Genomic DNA, 14,383 nt, shown 5'->3' with positions numbered 1-14,383 from the left:
TCTATGGAAGTCACATTGACAGACGAATATTCTAACCTATTTCGTCACGTCAAAGTTCTTTATTCCATCACGTGTCACTGGCCCTTTTATCATTGGGGGGTGGACATCCTAGGCCATTTTCCTTTAGCGCAGGTCAGTTGAATTATTTGAGCATGGCGGTGGACTAAATTACAAAGTGAATAGAGGTCGAAGTCGTGTCCAAAATCACAATAAAAAGAGTGTGATATTTCTAAGTGCCTTATTTGCAAGTTTGACTTGCTGAGGAGCATCATCTCAGATATCAAAACCTAGTTCGCTAGCTTTACTATGGTGGATTTCTGTAATTAGTTGGAAATTCAAACAATTTTAGTTTCAGTCGTCCATCAACAGGAGAATGGATAAGTAAAGTCATCCAACAAGGTGATCATGTGCGAAATAAAGAAGAAGCTGGAGGATATCAATGATATGTGGTTCGAACAACTGCACGAGGTTTAGTCTTTCTCTTTGATTCCATTTAACCTCATTTTTTCCTAAGTAATGCAATTATATTTAATATATTGTCTACAAATGTTCTGTAGCCATAAAATATGACACCCCACTCAACCACTAAGAAACCACCATTAAGGATGGTTTATGGCGCTGACACCATGCTGCTAATGAAAATTGACACACCCATGTGAAGTCGTGAGCATTTCATTGAGGAAGAGAATGAAGTAGGATTGAGAGTAACTTATAATATGATTGATGAAGCCAGAGAGATCTCCCATATCTGTGAGTATGCGACAAAGCAAAAATCCGCCAAGCGGTACAAATCCAAGGTGATCCAAGGGAAATGAAGGATGAAAATCTAGTATTTAAACAAGTTGTGTCCATCTGAATGGGGAAGCTACTTCCTAATTGGGAAGGACCATAGTGCATACACCAGAAGTTGCCACATCGAGCCTATAAATTCGAACAATTGAATGGAAAACTCATCTAAAAAAACTAGAACTCGTTAAATTTGAGATATTACTACAATTAATTATTATGTTTTTTTCCGATTAAATTAGGAGAGGATGTTTATCATGCCAATGTAATAACTATCGACATTTACTTTTCTTTTATAACAGGAATGTGGTAGCACTCTTTTTCCATGCAAGGGCAATGTTTTTTAATGAGGCGCCCCATTCCTTTGACTTATCTTCTAGCATTGTGGATTTTATGAAATGTTATAGGTAAATGTTGGACCTTCACTGAAGGATCATTTCTCTCTTATAAAACATATTTATGTTGGAAATTCACGAAAGGATCCTTGCTAACTTATCAGGAATATTTATGTTGGACCTTCACTGAAGGATCCTTGTTGTCTTATCAGACATATTAATGTTGGATCTTCACCGAAGTACCCTTGTTTCCTTATTAGACATATTTATGTTGGACCTTCACTGAATGATCTTTGTTGTCTTATCAGACATATTTTTGGGAAGAAATGTGAAGAGGAAACCACATCGGTCATGTAGGCCATCATTTCCCTAGCGTAGGCGTGCACTTGTAGTTGAAAAGAGAAAGAACCAACGGTTGGATGTGTTTGCATTCACATGATCTACGATTCATAACAATCATACATTCTCGAGACTTGAGCCAACATGCCTTAAGCTCTAAATATTGCGCGTGCCCTTAGCAGCATTTGAGGGACTCGCCACAAGAATCAATCTTCCCTTACTTTAATGCCTTCGCTAGAAAACTAAGAAAAAATTGTTTCTCTCTTTCTGATTCGGCATAAGAAGTCCTCCATAAATACTTCAACTCTAAGGCTTGGAGATTCGTTGACTAATTCTACGAAACCCTAATATAGAGAGTCTCTTGCTTTCTGCATGTGAATTGACTCTCATCAACCCTTATTATATTTCACAAGTACATATTAATTTCAAATTACCTAATGGTTGGTTTGTATTAGCTAAACACATGAATTATCATGTTTTCAACTATTCTTTCACTTTCAAATGTCCTCTATGTTCTTAATTTAAAAAAATATATATGATTTCTATGTCAAAACAATGTGAGGATTCTAATTACATTGTTTCTTTTCTTGGTTCAAAATGTTTAATTCAAGAGCAGGAACCAAGAGGGTGTTTGGTTATACTAAATTATTTAATTGATTATACAACTTCATTCTGAAAGATGGACTGCCTGTTTCTAAGATAGTTGTTGCCACTACTACTTTACCTTGATATGTGTATGGTATCTTAGATTATGTTATATATCTCATTCTAGATTATTGTTATGTTTTTTCTTTTCTTGTTCTTGATTCAAAGGCAGTATGTAATGTTTGTCATTATGTCAAACAAAAAAAGTTACCATATACTCAAAGTTCAAATGTAGCATTGAAACCTTATGAGTTGATCTATTTTGACATTTGGGATACCATTGCTTTTAAATATATTCATAGTCATTATTATTATTTAACTATTGTTGATGATATTATTTGTTACACTTAGATAATACTTATGAAATCTAAATTTAAAGCCAGACATCATATTGTCAATTTTGTTAAACCCATTGAAACACAATACAATTCTGCCATTAAAATCCCGAGTTTCTCGGACTTATTTTTCCCACTTCAAAAGGTATTTTTCATCAAATTAATTGTATGGAGTCCCCTAAAAAAATGATAGAATAGAAAGAAAACATTAACACATCCTAAATATCATTAGAGCTCCTCTTTATTATTCTAGATTACCAAAACAATTTTGATCTTCTGTCATTTCTCATTCCCCTTACATTATCAATATAACTCCTAGCCTCATCCTAAAAAACAAACCCCCTTACAAAATATTACATAATACTGACCCTGATTTTCATTCTTCAAAAGATTTTGGATCTTTAACTTTTGCATCTACTCTACATTCTCACATAACTTAATCTGAACCATGTGGCAGAAAATGTTTCTTGTTAAGCTACAAGAATTGTGTCAAAGGGGTTGTTCTTTTAAATATCAACACCAAAGACAATTTTTTATATAGAAATATCTGTCATTATGAGCATATTTTCCTTACCATTCATCTCAACCTACCACTAATTGGAATTACTAGTCTGTTCTCTCATCATCATCACACCCCATCTTTATTGTCTTTGAACTTACATTTGGTGTCTCTGTGGTAGCTGATCAATCCACCCTTCCTGATCATACAAAGTAATGGTGATATTGGTTTTAATATAATTCAACATTAGTTTAACTGTAGGAGGTTGTTAAAATAATGGTGATATTGATTTTAATATAATTCAACATTAGTTTAACAATTAGTTAACCTGAATTGGACTTTAATAGAAGTATTCTTAATTTCAAACTATATATATATATATATATATATATATATATATATATATATATATATATATATATATATATATATATATATATATATATATATATATATATATATAGCTTTCTGTACTCTGTAAAATTCAGAACATAATGAATAAAGCTGGTTGTACTCTATTTTTTACTTGAGTTTACTTCTTTTTGTACTTTATCTTAGAAATTCAACAACCATCAATCGACAGAATATCATCTCCGATCCTAAGTTCAATAAAATAGCAGCCGAGTTAAAGAAATTTTTAGAATGCTTGTCGATTTTCAACATACAATCTGTCGAGACTAGCTCAACGGCATAATTGCCACGATCACTGCCTGTCTTTGGAGTATTGGTTACTTAATTTTCTTTCTCTATAAATAAGACTTACGAAGAACAAATAGCTATACTTTCAGCAAATTTATTATTAATATCTTTTAAATTCATACTTTATATGCAATTAATATTTCAAATCATTCATGTCTGAAAATATGACAGGAAAAACAAAACCACCAAGGTTGTAATTGAATCAAAATGTCAAATGAAAGAATAAGAATTCTTTGTTCCAAAGATAACTAACAATGAACCATGAAGCACATGAATATTATGTTATTCTCATACTGGGCTGAAATCCATTCACTGATAGTCCTCCATCAACACAAATAACCTGCCCTGTGATGTAAGACGCAGCCGGAAGACAAAGGAAAGCTACCAAGGACGAAACTTCTTGAGCTTCCGCGATGCGTCCAAGAGGAGTTCGAGACAACATTTCATCTACATATTGCTTGTTACGAAGCAGCTATTCACAACAGAAAACAATAAGCAAGACCCGTAATTAGAGAGGAAAAAAATACCAGTAGCTATTAAAGAGAACATTACATGTTCTACAAGTGGTGTATTAGTGGTAGCAGGAACAACACAATTGCTCCTTACGCCATCTTTCGCCCATTCACAAGCCAAATTTTTTGTAAGCTGATTGATCGCAGCTGAAAACAGAATCGGACATTAAACATTCAGTTTCATTGGTCGACTTGATACAAAACATTTTACGACAAACAAGTTGAACAAGTATGGCTATATGATAACTCTCACCTTTACTTGCTGCATAGACTGATCCAGTACCTAAACTCACCACACCAGCAATAGATGAAATAAACACAATGCTTCCCATTCCAGATGCCTTCAGAAGAGGATGTGTAAGTTGGCACAGATGATACGCGGAATCTAAATTAATCGCCATAATTTCTGAATATACTTCAGCAGTATACTCAATTGTTGGTTTCCTAAAGTTTGCACCAACATTATTCACCTGTTAGAGGATCAATCCTCATTACTATCTATTATCTACGACAAGATAGACGGTACGAAACAATGTTATGACAAACATTACCATCTTATTTCCAAGATAGTAATGTACTAGTATACTATAATTCAAAAACATGTAAGTGATTTAATGCAATCACATGTATCGATATCGTGTCAGACACCTGACAACATGTATCAGATACTAGACACGTCTTAGTCTCTAGCTTTTACACTTACATAAATGTGAAGTTTGCCATTGAAGATTGAGGTAACTTCTTGAATAAGCTTCTCCCTTTGGTCTCGAGAAGACACATCACAGACAGATCCAGAAACCGAAAAGCCTTTACTACGCCATTGATTCAAACAGTTATCGAGCTCTGTTTGGTTTCTGGAACAAGTGTGGACGGTGGCACCGAATCCGCACAAATCTTCCACTATGGCATGTCTGAAATTGAAATGGGGAAGGATCTAAGTATTGAATTTTTCACGAAAGGGGAACAAAATTGAATGAAAAAAACTGACCCGATTCCGCGAGTTCCGCCGGTGACGAGAGCGGTCATTCCTTTGAGGGACCATCGTGAGGATCCATTGGAAGTGCACTTTTCAGTTGCTGCCATTTCTATTTGTTTGTAATTTCTTGATTTATCTCAAATTTCTTTTCTTCAAAAGTGAGAGTGACACCAACGCATTTTTTTTTTTACAATCTTATTTCAATATACTACAATCATTGAAGTCTTTTTGTGTGGATTCTATACATCTACATGGATCCATGTAAAAAGATTGATCTGTTAATTATTCTATAAATATCAATTTTTGGGTGGGTTTTAGCATAGGTTCAGGATAATATGCTATAGAAGGTTATTATTATTATTATTTTTTTGTGTGTGTATGTATGAAATGCATTTTTATTGTTAAGTTTTAAATTAAAATTAACTTCTAAATATTCTAAAGTAGATTTTTCTCCTTTTTTTTCTTCACTTTTTCAATTTTTTATCTAAATATTTTTTTATATATGTAAGATGGTTAAATAGTTTGATTGTTGTGTGATTAAAAGAGTATTATTTATATTGTTCAAATATGTTTCATGGTCTTTATAAATTTTAAAAATTCACATTTTTAAAATTTTTTATCTATACTTTTGATCTTTCTAAATAATTTTTGTTCATCGAGAATAACATGGAGGAACAATTATCTTATGTTTGTGTTATGAATGAGAGGGACAAAAGAGTCACTGCAGTCAATAAGTCACATGATGAGAAAGGACAGATGGCAATTGATCCCTATTGTGAGGAGCCAAGACGTGGAATGAGGCCCAAGATTCCTAACAGAAAATACACTGAGCACTTTGTTAAATAGATCAATCATTGGCAATGGTGAGGAGGAATTTAGTGGTGGAAAACTTGACTCTCTTCTCTCTCCAAGCTTCTATGCTTTTCTATCTTTCATTATATTCCTCTATACTGTTACTGCAAATGGCTTAGCCATATTTCTCATTTAAAGTTGTACTGTTGCATTGATTTTAATAGCAGTTTTACAGTACCATTTCCTTTATATTAATCTCTGTTTTATCCATACACTACATTTGGTGCTTTCATTGTCCTCCATATGGCTGAAAACACCCGTATGAAAACCATGGAAAGCTCCATTTCCGAAATCAGCAAGGCACTGCAAAGGCTTCTGGACGATTCCGACCGGCGGCATACCGAATATTCTCAACACCGTCACTTAGATCTGGCCCGTTTTGAGAGGTTAGAAAACCAACTTAGCAACCTCCATGAAAACCAGATTTCCATCAGCGGTAGCTCACACCATCCACCGCCGCCGCATACACCATTTCAGGTCCGTCACATTAAACTGGATTTCCCTCGCTTTGATGGTTCTGACGTGATGAATTGGATCTTTAAGGCAGAGCAATTTTTTGATTATTATGATACGCCGGACAATCACCGTCTTACTATCGCCGCCGTTCATATGGAAAAACACGTTGTCTCGTGGTTTCAAATGATATCTCGCAACCAGCCTTTTCAGTCTTGGGCCTTGTTCACTAAGGCCTTAGAATTGGAATTTGGGCCATCCCCGTATGAAGCAGCCAGGCCCAACCTTTTCAAATTGACCCAACAAACCACCGTTAGAGAAAAACTTGCATGGATACGAACATAAATCATGAGTGTTAGGAACAACCAATTAAAAAAGAGAAAATTTTAAATTTATTTAAAATTTAATTTTTTTTAATTGGATTCATGGGGTGGTTGTGATTGAGTAGGGGAGAGAAAAAAATATTTTTTATTTTTTAATTAATAAAAAATTGTGATTGGTTGTTTGTATAGCCACCTGTTATGTTTGTGCTCATGCAAGTATTTTTCCCACCGTTACCGAGTACTATTCTGCATTCGCCATGTTAGCCAACAGATCCGAAGGATTGAGTCCTGAAGCCACACTTGATTGCTTCATCAGTGGGTTGAAAACCGATATCAAACGGGATGTCATCGCCCAGATGCCGTTATCTCTGTCGCGCGCTTACGCGTTAGCTAGGCTATTTGAAGACAAATATTCACCACCGGCACAAAGTAAACCTCCTTATATTCCAGCTACCAAATCCTACCACTTTCCTTCCTCCACAAATACAACCAGAAATTCTCCACCACCACCATTATTGCCTACCCCCAAACCCACCAACCCAACCACAAAAGACCACCCTATCAAACACATCACCCGTGCCGAAATGCAACTCCGCCATGAAAAAGGGTTGTGTTACTACTGTGATGAACGATTTTCTCTTAACCATAAATGTCCCAATCGCCACTATTTCTTATTCCAACTGGAAGACGCGGAATTGGAACCACCAACTTCAACAGTAGCTACATTTGAACCGGAACCACCTCCTACGACAACTTTAGAGCATCATTTGTCTTTGAATGCATTGAATGGTTCTGCTGGTATGGGCACCATGAGATTCAAAGGGCAAATTCAGGGCATTGCAGTGACAGTGTTATTGGATAGTGGAAGCTCTGATAATTTTCTCCAACCTCGAATTGCTCACACTCTCCAATTACCGATTCAATCTACTGCGCAATTTCAAGTGATGGTTGGAAACGGAAATTCTTTAATTACTATGGGCTACATTGCAGACTTGCCAGTGACTATTCAGGGTAACACATTACACATCCCTACCTACTTATTACCTATTTCTGGTGCTGATTTAGTGTTGGGTGTACCTTGGTTAAAGACCATTGGACCACATATAGCAGATTATAATGCGCTGTCATTAAAATTCTATGTCAAGGACAATTTTGTGACTCTTTTTGGGGACCAACCTAAGGGTCCTACTCAGGCCCAATTCCATCATATAAAACGTTTCCACCATACTGATGCTATTGAAACTGCTTTTACCCTTCAGTTTGATAAGGTTGTACCTCAAGATAATGCCTTGCCAGCAATTTTACCTACTGATATAGCTGCTATTTTACACCAATTTGCGGTTGTCTTTGAGGAACCAAAATCCTTGCCACCTGCTAGGTTCCAGGACCATGCTATTACATTGATGGAAGGTAGTAATCCTGTGAAAGTAAGGCCCTATCGTTATCCTCATAGTCAAAAAGCACAAATTGAAACCATGGTCAATGATATGTTAACTCAGGGTATTATACAACCCAGCATTAGCCCTTTTTCCTCCCCTGTGTTACTTGTGAAAAAGAAAGATGGGTCTTGGCGATTTTGTACTGACTATCGGGCTTTAAATTCCATCACTGTTAAAGACAGCTTCCCCATCCCTACAGTCGACGAATTACTAGACGAATTATACGGTGCTTCCTATTTCTCTAAGCTTGATCTGCGCTCCGGTTACCACCAGATTTTAGTCAAACCGGAAGATCGCCCAAAAACGGCGTCCCGAACTCACCAAGGACTCTATGAGTGGTTAGTTATGCCGTTTGGACTCTCAAACGAACCAGCATCGTTCCAAAGTCTCATGAATCATGTATTTCACGCTCAATTACGAAAATCGGTATTAGTTTTCTTTGATGATATCCTAGTATACAGCCCTACATGGTCAACTCATTTGACTCACTTGTCTGAAGTATTACAGCTTTTGCGTGATCACACCTTGTTTGCCAAGAGGTCTAAATGTTGCTTTGGCTTCATAGAGGTGGATTATTTGGGCCATACTATTTCTCATGAGGGTGTGCACATGGATAAGGATAAAGTTAAGGTTGTCCTTGACTGGCTGGTTCCACAAAATCTTAAATAACTCCGGGGTTTTTTAGGCTTATCCGGCTATTATAGAAGGTTCATCCGTAACTATGCTTCAATAGCGACACCGTTGACAACACTGCTCAAAAAGGATTCCTTTGAGTGGAGTCCTATAGCTACTGATGCCTTTTTAGCTCTTCAAAATGCAATCACTGTCGCACCAGTTTTAGCACTACCGGATTTTTCAAAACCTTTTATTTTGGAAACTGATGCATCTGGTACGGGTATTGGGGCTATTCTGAGTCAGGACAAGCACCCCATTGCTTATTTTTCTAAGAAGCTCATTACTTCTATGCAACATAAGTCGGCATATGTGAGAGAATTATACGCAGTGACCGAAGCCATGGCAAAGTTTCGACATTATATTTTGGGCCACAAATTCATCATTCGCACTGACCAACAAAGTCTCAAGGCTTTGACTGATCAGACCATTCAAACCCCGGAACAGCAGAAATGGTTACATAAATTCTTGGGGTTCGACTTTACTATCGAATATAAGCCAGGTAAGGATAATGTGGCAGCTGATGCACTCTCTCGTTCTTTCTTTATGGCGACCTCAAGTCCTATCAATTCACTTTTGAGCACCATTACTGCTGCTGTCAACTCTGACAATTCTTTAGCTCAAGTGAAACTTCAATGTTTACAGGGTACTTGTGCTGATCCTTTGTACCAAGTCAAATATGATATTTTATACTGGAACAATAAGATTGTAGTGCCTCAGATTCCTCACATTATTCAATCAATTTTACAAGAGTTTCATTCTTCCTTGTTAGGGGGACATGCTGGTATTGCCCGTACCAAGGCTAGAATTGCATCGCAGTTCACATGGTCATCTCTCTCTCGTGATGTGAGACTATTCGTGTCGCAATGCTTGGTGTGTCAACAAGCTAAGTCTTCTAGTGCTGCGCCTGCTGGGTTATTACAACCATTATCCATTCCCTTGCAGATTTGGGATGATATTTCCATGGATTTCATTATCGGTCTTCCGGCTTCTAATGGATTCACTGTCATCATGGTGGTTGTTGATCGACTTTCCAAGTATGGTCATTTCACTCCTTTGAAAGCTGACTTTACTAGTTTGAAGGTGGCTGAAGCATTTCTGCATAATGTAGTTAAGCTACATGGCTTTCCCAAGAGCATTGTGTCGGATCGGGATAAGGTGTTCACCAGCTCTTTTTGGAAACATCTTTTTAAATTAAGTGGTACCACTTTAGCCATGAGTTCGGCGTACCACCCACAATCGGACGGACAAACAGAAGCTGTCAACAAGTGTGTCGAGATGTATTTGCGCTGTTTTGTGGGTCAATCTCCTCAAAAGTGGTCAAAGTTACTTGTTTGGGCGGAATATTGGTACAACACTGCCTATCAATGCAGCATTGGTATGAATCCATTTAAGGTTGTGTATGGTAGAGACCCTCCGATTCTCATTAAGTATGACTCTGCTGTTGCTGTACCGCCCTCCCTACAAGCCTTGTTAACAGAAAGAGATCAAACCTTACAGCTTGTTAAAACCAATCTGCATCGTGCTCAGCAGATAATGAAGAAGTATGCTGATTCCAAAAGAAGATTTGCAGAATTTCAAGTGGGTGATATGGTGTTGGTCAATCTTCAGCCCTATAGACAACACTCCATAGCCTTGCATCAGAATAAAAAATTGGGACTTAGGTACTTTGGTCCTTTTCCTGTTATCCAGAAAGTCGGCTCTGTGGCTTATAAATTGTTGTTGCCGCCTTCGACTAAGATTCATCCTGTGTTCCACATTGTCAATTTGAAACCATGCAAGGGAGATCACTCGATTCAATACATGCCCTTACCTCTATTGACCACTGAAACAGGACCTATCCTACAACCAGAAGACATCCTACAATCTAGGAAATTATTGATAAATGGTAAGGAAGTTTCACAAGTTTTGGTGAAATGGTCTGGTTTATCTACTTCTGAAGCAACATGGGAAAACTGGCAGGAATTTTCCAACAATTACCCAAACTGTAACCTTGAGGACAAGGTTAGTTTTAATGGGGAGGGTAATGTTATGAATGAGAGGGACAAAAGAGTCACTGCAATCAATAAGTCACATGATGAGAAAGGACAGATGGCAATTGATCCCTATTGTGAGGAGCCAAGACGTGGAATGAGGCCCAAGATTCCTAACAGAAAATACACTGAGCACTTTGTTAAATAGATCAATCATTGGCAATGATGAGGAGGAATTTAGTGGTGGAAAACCTGACTCTCTTCTCTCTCCAAGCTTCTATGCTTTTCTATCTTTCATTATATTCCTCTGTACTGTTACTGCAAATGGCTTAGCCATATTTCTCATTTAAAGTTGTACTGTTGCATTGATTTTAATAGCAGTTTTACAGTACCATTTCCTCTATATTAATCTCTGTTTTATCCATACACTACATTTTGCTTATTTGGACGTTGATTGAGAAGTGACGAAAATGCTAAAGTAGGTATCATTTTCTTTGATGGATCTATCCCCCAATTTCTCACCCACAACCCTAAATTACTCACACATTCGAAATGATGCATCACCATTAACTTTTCTATTTTTATACTACTTAGAACCCTCAAAGCATTAAACACAAGAACATTATATTTCAAACATATTGGTTCATTAAACGCAAGTGGTGATCCCTCAAGTTGACAATAGTGGTTTCTCAAGTTTGCGAGGACATAAAAAACTGAAGTTTATGGTCCCATTGAAGACTTAGTAAGAAATAATATACTCTATTTGGAGTAAAAATTGGTCTTCCATGTGTTAACCTTTTTTTTATTCCATTAATGTCTTTCGTATTTACACAGTATGCGTACTGTATCAAATTTATATGCAAGTTTTTCATAGTAATTTTATTTTTGTATTTGATCGTATATTAGTATGTATTGTGTTTCACTTTGTATTGTTATGTAAATTGTATTATTAAATTGTACCCTTTGATTTTGTGTGCAAAACATGATTATATTTAAGGTTGCATTCTAGGTTAAGAGTTGTTTTGTCAAAAAGTGTGAGTTAAGGTACAAAGGGGGTGAGATGTATGTATACTATGGTTAAGATTCCCACTTCTTATCATATTTTGAGGCATGTGACCTAATAAAAGACATGGATTCAAATTTTGAAGAAGATGATGTGAAACTATGGTGGAAATATGAGAGTAATGTTTTGGATGAAAACTTAAAGCCATTAAGAAATGATGTTGATGCATGTCAAGTGTCCAAGTATGATGAAGACATTAAATGTGGTATAGAAATATATTGAACTGAATGTTTCTATTGAGAATTCAACTCTTATTAATTAGGTTAAAGAGAATAACAAGGGAAAAAGTGTTGATGTTAATGTTATTGATTACTTGAGTGATGGTACAAGAAAGGACACAAGTGATGAAATTATTTTCTATATACATTTTGATGATAATGAAGAATGAGAATGAATGAGTTTGATGAAAGTTTTGATGATGGTTTCACAATCACTGTAACTAAAGGTCAAAATGGTAAAAAAACTCATAATGTTGATGAAGCTGTGATCACCAATGAACCACCAGTACCACATGGCTTTATTAAACAAGTGATGAGAAAATAGCATATTATAGATGATGAGTGCATTACTGATGAACTTGACTGGTGCAAAGGGTGATAGTGGTAAAGATAAGTGTATTGTGATTAGGCTTAATAAAAAAAAAGATACAATGAGTAAGAATTTTAGATTCAAATTTGGAATGGAATTCTCCTCTCTAAGACAGTTCAAATATGAAATATTTGAGCATAAAATGTTGAATGGTAGAGAAGTTATATTTTCCAAAAATGATGCTAGGTGGTGTATGATGGTATGCAGGTATAAGAAGTGGAGTGTCTAAATTGTGTTGTGTGGTAGAGTAGTAAGAACAATAATATTCAGGGTGAAGAAATTGTTCTCAAAGAACAAATGTGGAAAGTATTCATAGACAAAAGTTCCAAGGTAGTCTGGGGTGCAAAAGTAATTTTTAACAAACTCTAGAACAACACCAAGATGAAATTGTTAGAGTTGGTTTTATATGTAAAGATCATGTATGCAATTGAGATCCCTTGGTGCAGCGCATTTAACACTTAGTAGATTACTAAAAAAAAGTTGTATAAAGTTTAGTAGATTATAACAAGCAATATAATTTACTATGGTCATATGGTGTTGAATTGAGGAAAATTTCACCCGAAAACACTTGTGAGTTAACATTGAATGTTTTGATTTAGGTTTGTAACTGAGATTTGGAAGGTGCTATATTTGTTTTGATGGTTGGAAGAAGGCTTTGAGAAATGCATGTAGATCATATATAAGATTAGATGGATGTCATTTTAAGAACAATTTGTTGGATAAGTGACTCCAAATACAAGGGGGTGAATTGTGGAGATTTGAAAAACGATATTCAATTAAAAATTCTGTAACAACCCACTATTGTTTGTTTATTTATTAAATGGAAAAAAAAATAAACAAAAGAATGTAGTAACTAAGTTAGTTGGATTATGACTAAAGGGCAATTTAGGAATAAGAGAATGGTTTGGGGGCAACATTGACATTCCACTCTTGTTATTTTGAAAACAAAATTCAGACTTGGAAAAAAAAAAGAAAATAGAGGAAGGGAACCGTGAGAGAGGGAAGAAGAGGAAGAAAGTCATTTTTCAAGTTCATCAATTTCTTGCATGCAAGTGGAATTTCGTCACCGTCTCCATCTCCCTAGCCCAGTGTTGTAGCTTAATCTTCATTCAATCTAAGGTGAGTCTCTAGTTAGAGACTTGGGGTTTTGTGGGGAAATTGAAATTTGGGGAAAATTGGGGATTTGTGTGATAAAAATCATTGCATGTTTGTTTAATGGATAAAGTATGTGTTCTTTGATGTGATTATATGTTGTAGAATGATGATACATGATGGAGTTCGAATTTGGATCATTAGGGAACCTTAGGAATGTTTTAGGATGTTTTGGAACTGGTCTTATGCAGGAAAATACGTTTTTTTGACTCTGCTTCAGTAGCAAATCGATTTACATGGGTTGTAAATCGATTTTCCTTCCTGAAAATGTCATTTTTGGGCTCTGCTACAGGTGTAAATCGATTGCAGTAAGATGCAAATCGATTGCTTACTGACAGGAAAACAGCTTTTATTGTTTTGATCATAACTGGAGTTTCGTAACTCGAAATGAAGCCCGGTCGGAAGCGTTGGAAAGATCTTTTAATGATCTTTATGAATATGCTTAGATATAAAGCTTTTAATTGATTTAAAATTTATGGCAAATGGATGTTTAGTTACATGATGTCGGATTAACATTTATAGAATCAAGAATGGTATGTTTAATTCCCTAGAGTGCAGTTCCGTTCCATGTCGGGAACCGAAAGCCTCTTTGTTATGAGACTAATGTGTGTCCATGTACGTTGTAAATAATTATATGGTTTGATTATGTTTAATATATTCCATGATCGAAACATATTTAACTCACATGTGACGAGTATGTACAAATGACATGATATATATACGATGGATTTTGTCTAATATT

The 14,383-nt window shown here is 35.9% G+C and overlaps 1 protein-coding gene across 2 annotated transcripts; it reads right to left on the bottom strand.

Moving 5' to 3' along the window:
• Nucleotides 1–3,808: 3,808 nt before the first annotated feature.
• Nucleotides 3,809–5,382, bottom strand: LOC131661881 (tropinone reductase homolog At5g06060-like). Of its 2 annotated transcripts, none has more exons than XM_058931530.1 (5): nucleotides 5,139–5,382; nucleotides 4,854–5,061; nucleotides 4,404–4,491; nucleotides 4,191–4,297; nucleotides 3,809–4,110 (listed from the first exon to the last, which is right to left on the bottom strand). In XM_058931530.1, exons 1-5 carry the CDS (start codon nucleotides 5,231–5,233, stop codon nucleotides 3,916–3,918), a joined length of 693 nt encoding a protein of 230 aa, XP_058787513.1. In that variant the 5' UTR covers nucleotides 5,234–5,382; the 3' UTR covers nucleotides 3,809–3,915. The 2 variants fall into 2 exon arrangements, with proteins under 2 accessions (XP_058787513.1, XP_058787512.1); XM_058931529.1 differs by having other exon boundaries at nucleotides 4,404–4,620; nucleotides 5,139–5,378.
• Nucleotides 5,383–14,383: the final 9,001 nt, after the last annotated feature.

The sequence above is a fragment of the Vicia villosa genome, linkage group LG3 (assembly GCF_029867415.1).
Source record: "Vicia villosa cultivar HV-30 ecotype Madison, WI linkage group LG3, Vvil1.0, whole genome shotgun sequence".
Classification (NCBI taxonomy): Eukaryota; Viridiplantae; Streptophyta; class Magnoliopsida; order Fabales; family Fabaceae; genus Vicia; species Vicia villosa.
The sequence above is the reverse complement of the archived record's forward strand: the minus strand, read 5'-3'. Positions and strand labels throughout refer to the sequence as shown.

What these genes read in the sequence shown, in the direction of transcription:
- LOC131661881 (XM_058931529.1), bottom strand. Translation starts at nt 5,233, where the DNA reads ATGGCAGCAACTGAAAAGTGCACTTCCAATGGATCCTCACGATGGTCC. An exon ending in ATGGCAAACTTCACATTTAT is followed by an intron (nt 4,621 to 4,853) that starts GTAAGTGTAAAA and finishes ATCCTCTAACAG; the next exon opens with GTGAATAATGTTGGTGCAAA. An exon ending in ATACACCACTTGTAGAACAT is followed by an intron (nt 4,111 to 4,190) that starts GTAATGTTCTCT and finishes TGTTGTGAATAG; the next exon opens with CTGCTTCGTAACAAGCAATA.